Source organism: Elephas maximus, chromosome 2 (genome assembly GCF_024166365.1).
Source record: "Elephas maximus indicus isolate mEleMax1 chromosome 2, mEleMax1 primary haplotype, whole genome shotgun sequence".
NCBI classification, from domain to species: domain Eukaryota; kingdom Metazoa; phylum Chordata; class Mammalia; order Proboscidea; family Elephantidae; genus Elephas; species Elephas maximus.
The window spans coordinates 153922447-153937690 of NC_064820.1; the positions used below are offsets into that span (position 1 = coordinate 153922447).

General features: G+C 45.1%; 2 protein-coding genes across 2 annotated transcripts; both read left to right on the forward strand.

Annotated features, from left to right (window-relative positions):
- Positions 1-64: 64 nt before the first annotated feature.
- Positions 65-8170, forward strand: LOC126070056 (histidine--tRNA ligase, mitochondrial). Its single transcript, XM_049873838.1, has 13 exons — positions 65-371; positions 1655-1729; positions 3220-3339; positions 3460-3555; positions 4238-4363; positions 4480-4587; positions 4835-4933; positions 5248-5341; positions 5655-5782; positions 5875-6117; positions 6278-6394; positions 6615-6761; positions 7183-8170. The coding sequence occupies exons 1-13, from the start codon at positions 264-266 to the stop codon at positions 7240-7242; spliced, it is 1521 nt and encodes a 506-aa protein (XP_049729795.1). The 5' UTR covers positions 65-263; the 3' UTR covers positions 7243-8170.
- Positions 8171-9248: 1078 nt separating this feature from the next.
- ZMAT2 (zinc finger matrin-type 2) lies at positions 9249-14863 on the forward strand. Its single transcript, XM_049873839.1, has 6 exons — positions 9249-9357; positions 9690-9783; positions 10860-10983; positions 12432-12505; positions 12949-13094; positions 13817-14863. The coding sequence occupies exons 1-6, from the start codon at positions 9340-9342 to the stop codon at positions 13958-13960; spliced, it is 600 nt and encodes a 199-aa protein (XP_049729796.1). The 5' UTR covers positions 9249-9339; the 3' UTR covers positions 13961-14863.
- The last annotated feature ends 381 nt before the right edge of the window (positions 14864-15244 follow it).

Below are 15244 nucleotides of genomic sequence, written 5' to 3' on the forward strand. Positions count from 1 at the left end.
TCGCTGTCCGGCGCGCCCAGAGAGCCTCTGTCGAGCGCTTCACCACCCACTTCCGGCTCCTACCGGCAGTGTCGAAGCTGACTGCCAAAGGAACCTGAGGCGCGCCGCGCTAAGCTTCTGCGACTTGGGAGTTGGAAGAGCGCCTGCCTTCTCCCTGGTGCTTGGGCTTCGCCTTTACAGTGTCCCGCACCCTTCCTGGGGTGCGACCTGCCGCATTCCCAGCACCTTTGTCCTGTCCGGGAAAACTGGTCTCCTGTCGCGTGATGCCCCAGCTCGGACTCCGGCCCAGGAAGGCCTGGGCTGCTCTGCTCAGCCAGATTCTGTGGTCGCCCTATACCGCCTGCACCCGGGCGGTCAGCTCTCATAGCCAGGTGAGCCGGACTGCGAGAGCTCCGGTCTGTTGGGGCAGGGCCTCCAGGTCTAAAAGCTTGGACTCCTGGCATGTACTCCAGTAATATTATAGTTTTACTGAATGCCCACTATGTGCCTGCACTAAGCTAGGCTTTTTAAAGGCTTTAATTCTCAAAGCAATCTTGAGAAGGTTGGGATTATTATTTCCATTTTACAGTTGAGGAAACAACCGAGGCTGCAAGGTTAGATGACTTACCTATGGATATATACTACCGAGAGTATTTTAATGCAGGTCCACAATCCTTTATCTGAAACTCTTGGATCCATATGTTTTTCGGCATTAATTTTTTAGACCTTAGAAAAGTAAAAGATGATATACTGCATATGACTTCACACCCTCAGTGGGATCTGGGGCAGCAACTATTAACAAACATGTTAATGTTTCTTAAGCAAAATGTATGAACATTCACACGGAGATAACTAAGGACTTTAAGTTGACTGGCTACAGTTCACATTATAATTTACCTCAAAATTTCCAAAAATATTCTCGGTTTTTTGGATTTTGGAATTGCGGATGAGGGGTTGTGGATTTGAATTGCCATCCCTTGGGGGAGAGAACCCACCAAAGTATGGAATTACCAAATTCCTTTTCTTGCTAACAAGGAAATAAAGTCACAGATTCTGCTCTGCCTTTCTTCTGAAAGACCCTATTGTTTTCCCTAGCAGATGCTTTGTGTTATCATGAATGACAGGGTTCAGGTTTTTTATTACTGTCAGTCACAGCATCCTACCAGCCTGGGTTTTTTGTTTTTAGTTCAATCAGGAAACAGATTCCTGTTCATTCCACAGGCTTGTTCTATGCCCTTGGACTGGTTCTCTTCTGTCTTCAAATTATATTTTCCCTATTTCCAAGCCTGATGACTAGAGTTACCTTATTAAAAATTCTTATTTTTGCTGTTTGAATAGGAACTGAGAACTGGAGGTTATACTAATCTCTAACCCTAGATGGTTGCTGGTGGTAGTGGTGGATTCTGTGCCTTCATTGTTCTCAGGTGCTTAAACCTTTTCAGACATTTAAAAACTCTAGATATAGTGAAGACTCATGTGTGATGAAGACCTGATCTCATATATATTACATGTATATTGTAGATACAACATGGGTTCTTGGAGGTGAGGGGCTGAGATTGGGATAAATAAATGGTGCTCAGGCTTCCTGTTGCTCAAGGCCAAAGGTCTTTACAAGTTGGTGGTCCACCAGGCCAGTGTCCAGGGGAGCCACATCTCACATTCCTTCTCCTGCCAGGTTGCAGAGGCAGTGTTAACGTCTCAACTGAATCCAAATCAAGAGAAGTCAGATTTTATTATCAAGACCCCAAAGGTAATGCTCTATGCCCCACCCTGTACCATTAGAGTGCCTTGGAGGAGTGCCCTCTGCTTTGCTTCTCTCTGCCTGACTCCTCTTAATGTCCTTTTTAAACATTAAATTTTTTAATTTTTATTGTGCTTTAAGTGAAAGTTTACAAATCAAGTCAGTCTCTCATGTAAAAACTTATATACACCTTGCTACATACTCCCAGTTACTCCCCACCTAATGAGACAGCCTGCTCTCTCCCTCCACTCTCTCTTTTCGTGTCCATTTCGCCAGCTTCTAACCCCCTCTACCCTCTCATCTCCCCTCCAGGCAGGAGATGCCAACATAGTCTCAAGTGTCCACCTGATCCAAGAAGCTCACTCCTCACCAGCATACCTCTCCAACCCATTGTCCAGTCCAATCCATGTCTGAAGAGTTTGCTTTGGGAATGGTTCCTGTCCTGGGCCAACAGAAGGTCTGGGGGCCATGACCACCGGGGTCCTTCCAGTCTCAGTCAGACCATTAAGTCTGGTCTTTTTATGAGAATTTGGGGTCTGCATCCCACTGCTTTCCTGCTCCCTCAGGGCTTCTCTGTTGTGTTCCCTGTCAGGGCAGTCATTGGTTGTATCCTGACACCATCTAGTTCTTCTGGTCTTAGGATGATGTAGTCTCTGGTTCATGTGGCCCTTTCTGTCTCTTGGGCTCGTAATCGCCTTGTGTCCTTGGTGTTCTTCATTCTCCTTTGCTCCAAGTGGGTGTTTAAGACCCCAGACGCCACTCTTCAAAGTGGGATGCAGAATGTTTTCTTAATAGATTTTATTATGCCAGTTGACTTAGATGTCCCCTGAAATCATGGTCTCCAAACCCCTGCCCCTGCTATGCTGGCCTTCGAAGAATTCAGTTTATTCAGGAAACTTCTTTGCTTTTGGTTTAGTCCAGTTGTGCTGACGTCCCCTGTATTGTGTGTTGTCTTTCCTTTCACCTAAAGTCGTTCTTACCTACCAACTAATTACTGAATACCCCCTCCCACCCTCCCTCGTCTCGTATCCACAAAAGAATGTTTTTTTCTCAGTTTAAACTATTTCTCAAGTTCTTATAATAGTGGTCTTACACAATATTTGTCCTTTTGCAGTTGACTGATTTCACTCAGCATAATGCCTTCCAGGTTGCTCCATGTTATGAAATGTTTCACAGATTCCTCACTGTTCTTTATCGATGCATAGCATTCCATTGTGTGAATATACCGTAATTTATTTATCCATTCATCCGTTGATGGGCACCTTGGTTGCTTCCATCTTTTTGCTATTGTAAACAGTGTTGCAATAAACATGGGTGTGCATATATCTAAACATTAAATTTTTTTTTTTAAATGTCTTTATTATTCTTGAAATACTGGGTGGGGCTCAGAGTCACTTAAACTTAAGAGATTTCATCTCCAGACCTTCGGTTGTAGCTGTAGTTTAACTCTTTCCCTTAAATTGACGCCCCCTCTCCCCTTGGCTACTTTTGGTTCCCAGGGCACGAGGGATCTTAGTCCCCAGCAGATGGTTGTAAGGGAGAAAATTCTTGGTATGGTTGTCAGCTGCTTTAAACGGCATGGAGCAAAGGGATTGGATACCCCAGCATTTGAGCTGAAGGTAAGGGGAAAAGAATGCCTGGAACCTCATTTCTTCACCTGACTTCAGTGTCTCAAAGGGCTTATAACCTGTGTTCTAGAGTCCTTAGAACTGGGTTCTTCTTATGTTTGATCCCTGCAGGAATTGCTTACTGAAAAGTATGGAGAGGACTCCGTGCTCATCTATGATCTGAAGGATCAGGGTGGAGAGCTGTTGTCCCTTCGCTATGACCTTACTGTATCCTTCTGAGTGCTGGAGCCTAACCTGTCTCTTTCCAAACCTACAGGGATTTATGTGACAAAAGAGGGGAGAGTGACTCTGAGATCAAATAGATTCACTGGGGGCCTCTACTCCCAGTTTCTTCAGGAAGGCAATTCTGCCAGCAGAGCCTGGCCTGGAGCACCGTAGTTTAACTAACGCACATAGAAATCCCTTGTGGGAGCTTTCAGAAACACAAATTCCTGGCCCCAGCCTCAGAGATTCAGCTATCTGCATTTTAAACAGGCATCTTGGGTAATTAAGATGCAGGTGGTCCTGGGCCTACACTATTAAGAAAAAATGGCTTGGAAGTTGTAGGCAAATCCAGCTTCTGAAGCTTGACTATTTTGAGAGGGTTGAGAATTGATATGAATGGGAGGTAATGGCCCAGACCTGAAGTTCTTGTCATTTCTATTTCTGCTTCCCCTGCTTTCTGCCAAACTTTCAGATTGGTAGGATTCCTTCGTTTATACTATTCAATACGTATTGAATGCCAAGCACTGCCAAGTCTTGGGGATTGTGGGAAACTAGACAGAGAATATCCTTGTTTTCACGCTAGTGAATGAGATCCAATTGCTAGAGGCCCAGTCTTCCCTGATGTCTGTGCACAGGGCCTAAGCTTTGGATGCAGTATCCTTCTTCCTTAACCTATTTGTGTGAGGTCCCTTTTGCTCGTTATCTGGCCATGAATAAAGTGAAGAAGATGAAACGCTATCATATTGGAAAGGTGTGGCGGAGGGAGAGCCCAACCATTGCCCAAGGCCGTTACAGGGAGTTCTACCAGTGTGTAAGTGACTGGATGGAGAGTAACAGCAGCTTGATAATTCTGGAGGCCACACCTTGCGAACTGGCTGATAAGTGGAGTTTTTTTTTTTCTTTTTCCTGTCTTTTTTTCTGCTGTAGGATTTTGACATTGCCGGTCAATTTGACCCTATGATTCCTGATGCAGAATGTTTGAAGATCATGTGTGAAATCCTAAGTGGGTTGCAACTGGGGGACTTTCTTATTAAGGTGAGATTGGGACTGTGGACTGGGGGAAGAAGTCTGGATTTGTGTGGTGCTGTTCATGCTAGTACCAAAACATAGGTGGCCCACCCCTCAAGCCTGCGGGGTTTAGTACAGCTACTGCATTTTCTATATACTCTTCCTGTGAGACTTCCCTTTCTGTCCATTTATGAGTCAAGAGAGCAGGGACTGCCATTATTTTGAGGGAAACAGCATTGACAGGGTACTTGGGTTACTTACACTGAATTCACAGGTGAACGACCGGCGGATTTTAGACGGGATGTTTGCTGTCTGTGGTGTTCCTGAAAGCAAGTTCCGAGCCATCTGTTCCTCACTAGACAAACTAGACAAGGTAAAAAAGGAAGGCATGCTTCAGTAGACCCTATCTAGATTTCTGTCTTGCCCTCAAATCTACATTTCTAAAGAAAAATGGGATGGTGGCTAGAAGTGAACTGTTTCTGGTAGGAAGGTAAGGTGACATCCTGAAGCAGAGGCTGAGTTCTGCTGTGCAGTGAGGACTGTGGGTGGATTTCCTAAGCTGCCTCTGACTTTGCTGAATGTAGTATTAGTTATTCCTGACATACATACTGAATGAAAGTGAGATGTCTTTTTCCAGTTAGAGAAGGAAGGGTCTTGAGACCGAGCTAATGTTTGGGTATTACGCAGATGTCTTGGAAAGATGTGAGACACGAGATGGTGACAAAGAAGAGCCTGGCTCCTGAGGTGGCTGATAGAATTGGGGATTACGTCCAACGTCATGGTAAGAACCAGGGTTTTCAGAGCTATGTGATAGAACCAGGGTAAGGGTGACATGTGTACAACTTCTGCCTCTGAAACTACTCCTTTCCAGAGATGGTGCAGAGCTCCAGAGCCTGGCCTGAATTTAATTCCCCTTTTACTGTAGCCACTTTGTGTTTTCAGATGGCAAAGGTAGAGGCAGAGGAGGCACCTGGTCATATGATCTTTTTTTAAGAAAATGAGTGGGTCTGGCTGGAGCACATTTAGGATAAATTTGGATGAAACACATTTAGATGAAAATAATAGGCCTTATTTTTCACCACATGTCTCCCCAGGTGGCGTGTCCCTGGTAGAGCAACTGTTCCAGGATTCCAGACTGTCCCAGAACAAGCAGGTCCTGGAGGGCCTGAGGGACCTGAAGCTGCTGTTTGAATACCTGACTCTTTTTGGAATTGCTGAGAAGGTAAGATGAGTTGAGAGTGGGCTTCCTGTTGAGCCCTGGGCTCCCAGGGTTCTAAGTCTTGTCTGAGATTGATGATAGTTTTGTCCCCACAGATCTCTTTTGACTTAAGCCTGGCCCGGGGCCTGGACTACTATACAGGAGTGATCTATGAAGCAGTTTTTCTACAGACCCCAAATCAGGCTGGAGAGGAGTCCTTGAGCATGGGCAGTGTGGCTGCTGGTGGGCGCTATGATGGGCTGGTGGGCATGTTTGACCCCAAGGGCCACAGGGTGCCATGTGTGGGGCTCAGCATTGGAGTGGAGCGGATCTTCTCTATTGTGGAGCAGAGAATGAAGGTAGGTCCTAGGTATGGGTGAATGGGGCCAAAGGCCTAAAAACCCCTCACGTTTCTGGAGGTGAAGTTGGATCATTTTCCTTACTACTCTTTATATCTTTTGGAGTTATTGATGCAAAGAAGTTCTTACTAGTTTTGCTATTTTTTCTTTCTTTTATTAGGTTTTTGGTGAAAAGGTACGGACCACAGAGACTCAAGTATTTGTGGCCACACCACAGAAGAATTTTCTCCAAGAACGATTGAAGCTAATTGCAGAGCTCTGGGATGCTGGGATCAAGGTATGGTGGAGCTGATATCCAGACCACCTAGGAATATGTGGAAGTTAATCCCAGTGTAATGTTTAGGCTGAAACTCCAGACCTTTTTAGTCTTCATTAGAGTGGCTTCTTAGGGTAGGAGGGCCAGCCACTTATTTCTGGCTCCCTTGGAAATACTTACTCCTATGATTTGTGTGCTGTGGTGACTTCTAAGCCTCCTACTCTGTCTTTACCTTTTTCAGGCTGAGCTACTGTACAAGAACAACCCTAAACTACTAACCCAGCTGCACTACTGTGAGAACATGGGCATTCCACTGGTGGTCATTATTGGTGAGCAAGAAATGAAGGAAGGGATCATCAAGCTCCGTTCAGTGGCCAGCAAGGAGGAGGTGAGTGGGGGCAGGCAGAGATAGATGGAATCAATGTTTCTACCTTTCCTGGATTCTTTAAGAAATACATATTTTCTGGCTGGAGAAATATCCCCAGGGTTAATAGGGATAGAGATGAATGAAGATCTACCCCAAATAACTATTGCAGCCAATGAGTATTGTCCAGGTAGGCAGAAGGACAGATGCAACCTGAATGCATACTTTGAGACTAATCAACAAAAGATATAGATGAGGTATTTGCATTTGAATCCCTTTACTCTTGAGGACATATGTTCTCCATGTCAACTTGAAGCACACGTTACTTCCTGTGGGTTGCTTAATTAGTGGGAGCAGATGCAGAGTAATATGAATCTAGAAAAGCAGTGGCTAAGGAGCTGGTATCACTTTTGAGCTTGTCACATGAGGGTTCTTTATGTTTCAGGTGACCATTAAACGGGAACATCTTGTGGCTGAAATTCAGAAGCGACTATCTGATTCTTGATCCTTGCCTGACTGTCATCTTCTGCTCTTCGTAGAAAAAGTTTCATCTAGGACTGAGTTCCCGATGGATATCACAACTGCTGTCCAGGATGGGTGACAAGCGCCTTCTGCCTTTGCTATCCTTCCTTGTTACAAAATTAATAGAAAGCCCTAAGGACTCCTGTGTCCGGTGGCTTCAAGTCATTAGTGTGAGCAGTTATTCTGCGTAGGGGCAGATGACTGATACTGTAAAGAGACATGTTCTAACTGCAGAGGCAGATGGCAGGTTTGAAGTGCCAACTGAATGCTGCCAACAGGTGCTGATATGGTTGCTGTGAGCCGAGCTCTCGGAGAGTCACCTCAGGCTGAGAGGACTGAGCAGTTGAGATCAGAACCATGATACTTAACCTTCCACTGCAGCTTCTGAAGCTGAGGCTGGTGAATTTGTCTGCAGCCAGCCCTTGGCCTGTCCAGGGAGTTTTTGGAGACAGCAAGAAGAGGCAGTGGTTGCTTTCTGCTAATGTCTGAAGACAGAGATGCTACACCACTGGATGCAAGACAGTAGCCAGATTGATCTGGTATCTAGCCCATCCATTGTTAACAACAGGGTGGGGCTGTCTGTTTAAGATCTTGAATGTCGAACTTAATAGGTGACTGACAAGATGAAAATCTGATCTTTTGAGATTTTGGAGATCATTTCCTGTGCCAGAGTCACCGCTCTGACTATTCCATGCCCCTTCATAGAACACTTTGCTGTCAAGTTGTCTGGGTAGGACAGAGTAGAGCTGTCCCACAGGATTTCCAAGAAGCGGCTGATGGATTTGAACTGCTGACCTTTTGGTTAGCAGCCAAGCTCTTAACCACTGCGCCACCAGGACTGCCCTTCCATAGGAGTAGCTGTTTTATAAGTGGTTGGATATGTTAAATAAAATATTAAATGTAGTAGTTTGAATAATTTGTTATCACGGGAATAGGCCATAGAAAATACTTGAGTATACACTGGAAAACTGGAACCTCCTTGGGATGATGTTTATTCGTTCAGTGAAGTGAGCAGCCACACTCTGTCGTATCGCTGAAAATCAACATACAGTGAGCCGTGTGCCAGAGTGCTTCACCAAAGAGTGTTGCTGATGAGTGACTTTCCCAAGTCCAATCATGTTCATTAAATTGTACTGTATAGGTTGAATGACTATAATGTTCCTAGCCGAAGGAAAAAATGAGTTAACCAAGGGGTGATAACATTGCTTCAGGAAAAAGAGATAAGGTGCAAAAAGTGCTTCCCATACATTTTTGACCTTTGCAAACACTTCAGCATAGCTTAGGGCCATAGCTCTAGTTTATGCAGGTGAATGGGGCATCTGTTGTTAGGTGGCCAGTGGGTTCTGACTCAACAGCAATCCCATGCACAACAAAAGGAAACACTGCCCCCTCGTGCGCCATCCTCACTATCCTTGCTATGTTTGAGCCCAATGTTGCAGCCACTGTGTCAATCCATCTTGTTGAGGGTCTTCCTCTTTTTCACTGACCCTTTACCAAGCATGATGTCCTCCAGGGACTGATCCCTCCTGATAATATGTCCAAAATACATGAGATGAATTCACGCCAGCCTGACTTCTAAGGACTGCTCTGGCTATACTTTTTCCAAGACAGACTTGTTTGTTTTTCTGGCAGTCCATAGTATATTCAATATTCTTTACCAACACCACCATTCTAATGGGGCATTTAGAGTCTCTGTTCTTTATCCTTAAAGATGGTTTAGAAACTCATGACAATGTGTGCAAAGTTGATTAGGTTAGATTAGAGGAACCTGTTTCTGAGCCCCAAGTTCCCTCGTTTGTAAGCAGAGGAGCCCCACTAAATCTCTTCGTAGCTCTTGCGAAAAACCACGCCAAAAAAAATGTTAGCAGGTGCCCTTACTTCCGTGTAGCTTCATGCTGCCCTTGCGCCTGCGCCGTCTCCTTGGAGCAGAGGCGGGGTCAACAAGCCTATTTTAGAAGCCCTCCAGTTCTTAGCAGCCTTAGAAAACGACACTCTAAGTTTATTGGAGAGCAAGTTTGCTTTACGCCCGAAGGCCGCTTTTTACGACATTTTCCAGCTTCCCATTCACTTCGCAGTGAAGATGGCGTCGGGCAGCGGGGTAAGTGCTCTGTGTGAGGGGGAGGTTTTGGGGCCTTCTCTGGGCGGAATAGAGACGGACTGCTGCACGGGACTGGCTATCCGACACCTCCTCGCGATCGCAGGGTCTGGGGTGCGTGAGTTCTTCCGTAAGGCCTGGGCGCAGGATCAGCGGCATCGCAGAGGTCTTGGGTTAGGGTCCCGAGGCCACCTCAGCCTCCTTTTACGGGTTCGGAGTGGCTTCTCTCTCGGAGGGTCCTGGGGCCACCTTGGCAACGAGGATCCGGTACTTTCAGTTTCTCTAGGGTTCCAGGCATGGTTAGCGACGGATCTTGAGTGCTTTTTTACCCACAGACGAAAAACTTGGACTTTCGCCGAAAGTGGGACAAAGATGAATATGAGAAGCTCGCCGAGAAGAGGCTCACGGAAGAGAGAGAAAAGAAGGATGGTGAGTGCTTGCCCAAGCAGGAGCCAGTGGTATCATAGTAGCGATGAAATCGGAGTGAGTGAGGAGTTAAAATGCGTTGCTTCTCCTCTTCTACTTTGTGTGACCTTTTGCGGAGCATAGTCCCCCTGATCCACGGTTTCTTTTGTATAAAGTGAGGGCGATGAGGTGGACTGAAGTGGTTTTTGAGATCCTTTCCAGCCCTGGTTGGTTCATTTGGTGCTTTCCTGATGTACAGAGCTTGGAATTCTTAGTAATGTCAGAGAAGAAGCTAAGTGGTGTGTATTGCTGCTGTGCATTACTGCTATCGAGGACTCCTTCTTTCCCTTGGAATTACTTCAAGAAGAGGAGAACATTTCTGACCCAGTCAAGACCCTCTGAGAACAGCGGAAATACTCATCAGGGAACCATGTGATTGTTTCAGCTAGTGCTTGGTAGTGCTGTTTTTCTTTGCCTTGTACAATGTCGAGGAGGTGGAGTTTCTCTCCTACATAAAGATCCCACTTGACAAAAAGGAATGTCTTATTTTCTTCTCTATTTCCAAATTTGTACATTTTTCTTCCATTGTATTCTCACATCATCTTGCTCCACAATCTCTTTCATTTTTTATGTAACATGTATGACGGTGCTTGGCCCATAACTGGTACTTCCTAAATGTTGGGTCCATTCCCCGCCCACTCTCCCTTTTATTTTGAAGCAGCTTGCAAAGGTTTCTTTCTGTGTTATGTTTAGAGTATCTGCCTGAGAGCATTACTGAGTGTCCTTGCTATTCTTTCAAAAGGTTGCTCTTTGTGCAAACTCCTCCCTTCAACTCAGTTAATCAATGAATAGAAAACACATTGCTTTTAGACTTACTGGCTTTAAACTGGAGAAAAGCTATAAGAAGTTGGGGATTGCTTATCACTTATTTCTCTGTTTAGGCTCTCCTTAGCTGCTGCTTCAAGGTGTCATTGTGTCCCTTGCTTCAGGAATCAAGAAATGAGTGTAGAGTTCTGAATTTTTGGTTTCATACATTTCTTTTTCTTTTCTGGTTGTGGAACTGTGATATCGAAGGGGCTCCCCTCCCCATTGTGTTCCAGGAAAACCAGTGCAGCCCGTCAAGCGGGAGCTTCTGCGGCACAGGGACTACAAGGTGGACCTGGAATCTAAGCTTGGAAAGACAATTGTCATTACCAAGACCACCCCGCAATCTGAGATGGGAGGGTGAGTTGCTGGTCGTCTTTTTCAGCAGCCAACAGTGGATCTAATAAACTATATTGGTTTTAGGAAGTGCTAGAACGGCCCCTGGCCTGCAGATAACAACCTGTTTGCCTGTAATTCCATTCTTAGATTTGTTTTTCTTTTAGTCTTCCAAGTTAACACGATCACGTCTCTAGGAGGGGTCACTCCATAGGCTTTGACATATTAGCACAGTAAATACTTCTTAATATCTTAAAAGAGATTATTTGTTCTCCTGCCAGAGAAAGAAATGAAGGAAACTACTGAAGAGATTTTTAGAGAGAAATTAGCTAGAGCTAGAATGGAGCCTAGGAGCTCTAGTGGTGAAGTGGTTAAGCACTTCACTGCTAACAGAAAGGTCAGCAGTTAGAACCCACCAGCTGTTTTGTGGGAGAAAGTTGTGGCAGCCTGCTACCATAAAGATTTATGGCCTTGGAAACCCTATGGGGCAGTTCTGCTTTGTCCTACTGGGTCTCTCTGAGTCAGAATTGACTGGGCAGCAGTGGGTAGCATGGAGCCTAGGAGCTGCTGATGGTGAAGAAGGGGGTTGGTATTCCAGACAGGCCACAAAGGCTGTATTCCTTATGGATTGCCTGGTTGTGCACCTTCCTCCCAGACCAAGACTATAACTTATAAGAAGGATCCCACAAGAGCTCTTCACCTTTCTCCCCATCCCTACTACTGCATCCAGTTTTTTAAGTTTTCTAGCAGGAAGGCAACACAGATAGTAATTAATGACGTGTTTAGTAAACTCCCTGTTGTCATTCCTCTCTCTATTAGTTACCTATTGATATGTAACAAATTGCCCCAAAAGGTAGCAGTTTAAACAGCATACAGCTCCCAAATTTCTATGGGTAAGTAATCTGGAAGTGGTTTAGGTAGGTGGTTTTGGCTTAATCTGTCTCAAAGCTGCAGTCAAAAGCGTTGGCTGGGACTACAGTCGTCTGAGGCTTAAATGGGATCGGAGGACCGGCTTCTAAGCTGTGTCGTATGACTGCTGGTTGGAGGCCTCAGTTCTTCACTTTATTAGCTTCTCCATAGGGCTGCTTACAACAAGGCAGCTGACTTTACCAGAGCACATGATCCAGGAGGGAGGGACAGATGGATGGACTAAGACAGAAGTGATGGTCTTTTATCACCTCGTCTTAAAAAGTGACACACCATCACTTTTTCCACTTCCTGTTGGTCTCAAGACCAACCCCGGTGCAATATGGGAGAGGAATACTCAAGTTTGTGGATACCAGGAGGCGGGGGCTGTCTTGGAGGCTGGCTACTGTGCTCTCCCAAGAGCTAGGGCTTTATGGAAATGAAAATTGTCTCTTTAGTCTAAAAAGATTGAGACTATTTTACCTAAAAATAAGGGTTTCTTGATTGAAAACAATGATATCCTTACAACCAGCTTAGGCCTAAGTGCTGTTCTTCCTGTTTGTTAGATATTACTGCAATGTCTGCGACTGTGTGGTGAAGGACTCCATCAACTTCCTGGATCACATTAATGGAAAGAAACGTAAGGCTTGGAGGTAGTTTGTGACAGGCTGGGATTGAGTTTTGAAGATGAGTGGGTGTGGAAAAGGGTGGTTTCTACTGGGCCCTTTTTACGCTTGGGAAACTCTCCAGTTGCTTCAATACAGACCATTCTTTTCTTTTTGGAAGCCATGAGGTGAGATACTGTTCTAGGCTCTCAATAAGCCCAAACCATGCTCTTCTCCTATGCCCAGTTACCCCCACTGGTGCCTTCTATACTGCTCAGGAAAGGCAGTTCAAAGCCACTTGCATCTTGTTACTTGGGGCTACTGCTTTTGGGAACAGGTGCAGCCATGGAGTTTCTTTCAGCCATAATTATTTTTGCTGTGTGTTTTATAAGAAGATTATTTTTAAAATCAGGAAGACTTTTTGAGAAGCTGAAGACATTGTAATGACCTTGCCTTCTTCCTGGTTGACCCCATCCAGATCAGCGAAACCTTGGCATGTCTATGCGTGTGGAACGTTCCACCTTGGATCAGGTGAAGAAACGCTTTGAAGTCAACAAGAAGAAGATGGAAGAGAAGCAGAAGGATTATGATTTTGAGGAAAGGATGAAGGAGCTCAGAGAAGAGGCAAGGCTCCACTCCCCTCCTTGCCCCCAGCGTAGAATTTTCTGAGTCATGGGGAAGATCTCTTCCTAATTCCACTTCCATCCCCAGAGGACAGTTGTTTCTTCTGAATTTCTTTATATAGGGGAAACATCTATTGCCTTTTTGGGGACTCTCATGTTCTGAAGGAAATGGCTCCAAACCTACTCTTTTCTCCTGGACCCTCTGGGTCTTTTTTTTTTTTTACTATAGAAGGGATTAACTAAATGTACCCAGTCTCTGAGAGACCCCTGAAACCAGCCTTGACTGGGACAGAATTCTTATTGGCTGTGAATCTTAGGCAAGTTACTTAACCTCTCTGCGCTGCAGTTTCCCCATATTGGAGATCTTAATATAAGATACTTAAAGCACTTAGAACGGTTCCTGGCATATGCTACATGCTCCAGAATGTTAGTTGCTGTTATATGGTTTTGCTCCTAAAATCCTGTTAAGAACTAGACATAAACCTGGGTTTAGGATTGAGAAGTGCTTCTCCAGAAGCTAAAGCTTCTCTTCCTTCTCCCTTATAATCTTTACTGTGGCTTTTCCTCAGCTCTTGTGATTTTACTTGTCTTTAACTATTTTCTGCTAAAGATAGAAAGGAATCTTGAAGCTCCTCTGTCTCTTAGGTCGACTGACTCAGGAATGTGCACTAATTCTGAGTGATTTATTCCCCTCCCTCCTCCCCCCCCCCCCCCGCCCCACAGGAGGAGAAGGCCAAAGCCTATAAGAAAGAGAAACAGAAGGAGAAGAAAAGGAGGGCTGAGGAGGACTTGACATTTGAGGAGGATGATGAGATGGCAGCTGTGATGGGCTTCTCTGGCTTTGGTTCTACCAAGAAGAGTTACTGAGCCTTTCTATGCTTGGCCCTTTGCTGGGCCTAACTTTGTATGTGTGGGGGGGTCATTTCTTTTTTGGGGACTTGGGGAAAAGTCCTTAAGAATGGCAATGGCGAGGGTTACAGGCTAGATGTTTGTGCTTTCTCTCTACTTTGGGAAAAGCACAAGGTGCAGAGGTAATGCTGTGGCACATTCCCTCATTCTGAGTATATCACTGGAGTCACAGGACCTCTGCCCATCTGAATTCCCAATAAAGAAAAACCTCCCCTTCTGAGGCTGCTTTCCCGAAACTCCCCTGCATCTTTCCCTCTTCATCTACCCAATCCCTTGTCTCAGCATACTATGTTCATTCTGTGTTCTGCCATTATTTTAATTTTGACTCTTGCTCAGCCTGCAGCAGAAGGGTTCTCTGGGTCCCCCAGTTTCCAGTTGATGGCGTATCCTTGGCCAGCCCCCTCCTACTCCCAGTCTGCCCTGTGGTTCTCTAGCCACCTGTGCATGCATGTGTACTTCTGCCTGGGTCAGTGGTATGTGTGGGTGTGTGTGCATGAATCTGTCACATTGAGGGGGCCTGAGCTAGAACCCCAGAGCTTTGGTGCCCCACGGCCTGATGTTCTTGGCTTACCTCAGAGCATGTAACAGGAAATTAAATGGGATGAGTGTTTGGTGTGGTTTGTTCTGGTGAGTTTTTTAACCTTTTTTTGTTCAGATGCAGACTGTTTCAACTTCTCATGTTTGTTTCATTTTATTCAGGAGGTCTCTGTTTTTGTCTTCCTTGTGAGCAGGCTCTTGGAAGAACCTGTTTGATGCAAAAAAGAAAAACAAACAAACAAACAAAAAACCTCACTATGGGATCCCCCGGTCAAAGAAGCTGTTCAACATTTATAATAAATGGCATTAACTGGGTGTGTTTCACATTTGGTAGGAACATTCCATATTCTTCCTGTGTATATATTTGTCTTTCCTTCCCACACTGAGGATTTCCATATAGAGCTTATTTTTCATTCTCTGTTCATTTGAGCCCTGTCACTTTTTTTTTTTTCTTTATAGGCCTAAGTTCCTTCAGCCTGAATCCTATCTTCCTCTGATGTGGGATCCTTGTGGCATTTAGAGGCGTCTGGAGAAAACTTTCCCTATAATTTCATCCTCCTTTTATCTTCTGGTTTTGGAACAGCGGAGCTCAGGGTTGAGCTTAATGTTTTCTTTCCTATCTGGATTTGGCCTAGGTACAAGGTTACTCAGTCTTGGTACTACTGACATTTTGGGCCAGATAATTCTTTATTGTGGGGGCTGTCC

What these genes read in the sequence shown, in the direction of transcription:
- ZMAT2 (XM_049873839.1), top strand. An exon ending in TCACATTAATGGAAAGAAAC is followed by an intron (nt 12,506 to 12,948) that starts GTAAGGCTTGGA and finishes GACCCCATCCAG; the next exon opens with ATCAGCGAAACCTTGGCATG. An exon ending in TGAAGGAGCTCAGAGAAGAG is followed by an intron (nt 13,095 to 13,816) that starts GCAAGGCTCCAC and finishes CCCGCCCCACAG; the next exon opens with GAGGAGAAGGCCAAAGCCTA.
- LOC126070056 (XM_049873838.1), top strand. Translation starts at nt 264, where the DNA reads ATGCCCCAGCTCGGACTCCGGCCCAGGAAGGCCTGGGCTGCTCTGCTC. An exon ending in TTATTATCAAGACCCCAAAG is followed by an intron (nt 1,730 to 3,219) that starts GTAATGCTCTAT and finishes TTTGGTTCCCAG; the next exon opens with GGCACGAGGGATCTTAGTCC. An exon ending in ACAGGGAGTTCTACCAGTGT is followed by an intron (nt 4,364 to 4,479) that starts GTAAGTGACTGG and finishes TTTCTGCTGTAG; the next exon opens with GATTTTGACATTGCCGGTCA.